The sequence below is a fragment of the Setaria viridis genome, chromosome 8 (genome assembly GCF_005286985.2).
Source record: "Setaria viridis chromosome 8, Setaria_viridis_v4.0, whole genome shotgun sequence".
NCBI lineage: Eukaryota > Viridiplantae > Streptophyta > Magnoliopsida > Poales > Poaceae > Setaria > Setaria viridis.
This window is the reverse complement of record NC_048270.2, coordinates 41,486,095-41,488,071: the sequence shown is the minus strand read 5'-3', so window position 1 is coordinate 41,488,071 and position 1,977 is coordinate 41,486,095. Positions and strand designations below refer to the sequence as shown.

General features: G+C 47.2%; 1 protein-coding gene across 1 annotated transcript; it reads left to right on the top strand.

Annotated features, from left to right (window-relative positions):
* The first annotated feature begins 349 nt into the window (after positions 1-349).
* On the top strand, positions 350-1,748 carry LOC117866864 (uncharacterized). Its single transcript, XM_034751154.2, has one exon. It carries the CDS (start codon positions 615-617, stop codon positions 1,446-1,448), a length of 834 nt encoding a protein of 277 aa, XP_034607045.1. The 5' UTR covers positions 350-614; the 3' UTR covers positions 1,449-1,748.
* Positions 1,749-1,977: the final 229 nt, after the last annotated feature.

The window sequence follows — 1,977 nt, the reverse complement described above, 5'->3', positions numbered from 1 at the left end:
AGCATCTGATCAATTCAAGACCAAGTGGTAATGTGTACATGCATTCCAGAAATTAAAGCTTTGTTTAGAAGGAGCGACAAATTGAGCTCATTCCGTGCATGTATGTCTTGTCTTCACTGCTAGGTACACAGAACAAATAAATTACCTCTTGATTAACAAGATGCCTAGCTTATTAATTAACAACGATGACAAAAGATACACAAACGTACACTAGCACAGACGCAGCAGCACTATGTGTGTGTGCCCGAAAGATTATACTATCCATTGCTTTACATCTGAATTAAATAAAAATCAGAGATAGAAGAAAACAAAAAGGCACACCCACCCACCAATTCCTAAACAGCAGGGCGTGAGAGGACTAGTCATCTATCTAATCATACAAATTACTCATCTCCAATTCATCCCCAGCATCACCCTTAGCTCTTCTCTTCCCCCTCTTCCTTTTCTTGTTCACTATTCCAGCTCCAATTTGCTTTCTTGATTCTTGCACATATATAGCAAATAGGTACACACATCCTATCTTCTGGTCTGTGATCTACTACTTGCATGCCTTGATTGCAAGTTTGCAACAACAAACTTACAAACAGATAGCTCAATCACCAGCTAGCGCGCCCATGAACTCCTCCATCGCCATGGATAGAATAGGCAGTTACTGGGGCATGTGGGGAGCAAGGAGAAGCACCAGCAGCAGCAGCACAGCGAGCCCCATCACTGCTTGGGCGGCAGCTGCGGCCGCCGGCGGCGAGCCGTCGTGGGAGGAACAGGCTTTCGAGCGCGATGCGGCGGCGCACCTCGGCGGCTGCGTGTGGCCGCCGCGCTCCTACTCGTGCACCTTCTGCCAGCGCGAGTTCCGGTCGGCGCAGGCGCTCGGTGGCCACATGAACGTCCATCGCCGTGACCGAGCTCTTCTCCGGCAGGGGGGCTCATCCCCCGACGCCCCCAATGATCAGCCACAGGAAGGGGCTCTCCTGTACAGGGCCGCCTCTAGCCCTAGCACTACAACGGCGGCGACTAACGCAGCAGGTACTGCCGCCGGCTCAGCAGCCAACAAGGGGGGTGCGAAGAACACCACGACTCCTCCTGCTACTTCCTACTTATCAACCATTATCAAGGAGAGCAAGAACAAGCTCCTCATGTCGATGCCAGCAGCCCCCGTGGAGATGAGAGAAGATCACTGCGATCTTGCTGATAACAACGGCGAGGAGTCAGCGAGGACAAAGAGGAGGCGTTTGGATCATCCCTCCGCGGCGGCGCTTCTGATCTTTGTGCAGCCAGTGGCGGAGGTTACAGCATGTGAATCATCACAGGGGCTACAAGGAGGAGTTGATCATGATGCAAAGGTACCACAAGCAACAATCCCAAGCCCTAGCTCTAGTTCCCTTCTGCTTGTGGATCAACATGAAGTAGATCTAGAGTTAAGGCTTGGGACCACTCCAAAAGTTACATGATACACAGAGCCAGTACATACTTGTGCATGCAAACTAAAGGAGATCAATTTGTTTGGTCTTTTGAATGTATCGCTAGCTACTCCTGCTGGATTGTTGATTGCTTGTTTCTCTCCCTTTTTTTTCTCATTTCCTTTCTTGTGCTACCGGATCATACATTTTTTGGCCAAAGAGCTACTTTAGATATAAATTTCTCTCTTTCAATTTCAACTGTTGTTCTTGTTTTAGCAACATGTGGGAGGTTTCTTCTTTGTCTTGTCAAAATGATAATCAATACTACATAGCTCATACAGTCTTCCTCTATTGCTGTTGTTGTGTTCATTTAGATCCTTGATCAACTTATGCTTCCTGATTTTGCCTCTAGCATACATGCATATACCTTCAGCATGGAGAACTTTGTACTGACTCAAACATTTTCCTCGCTAGCTTGTTTGTTTATTTTCATTTTATTTTGGTTTGTTAGCCACAAACTTCTGTTCTAGCATTTCATCCCTAAAATCGATCAGTTTTGGTTAATGCATGCATGTGGAAT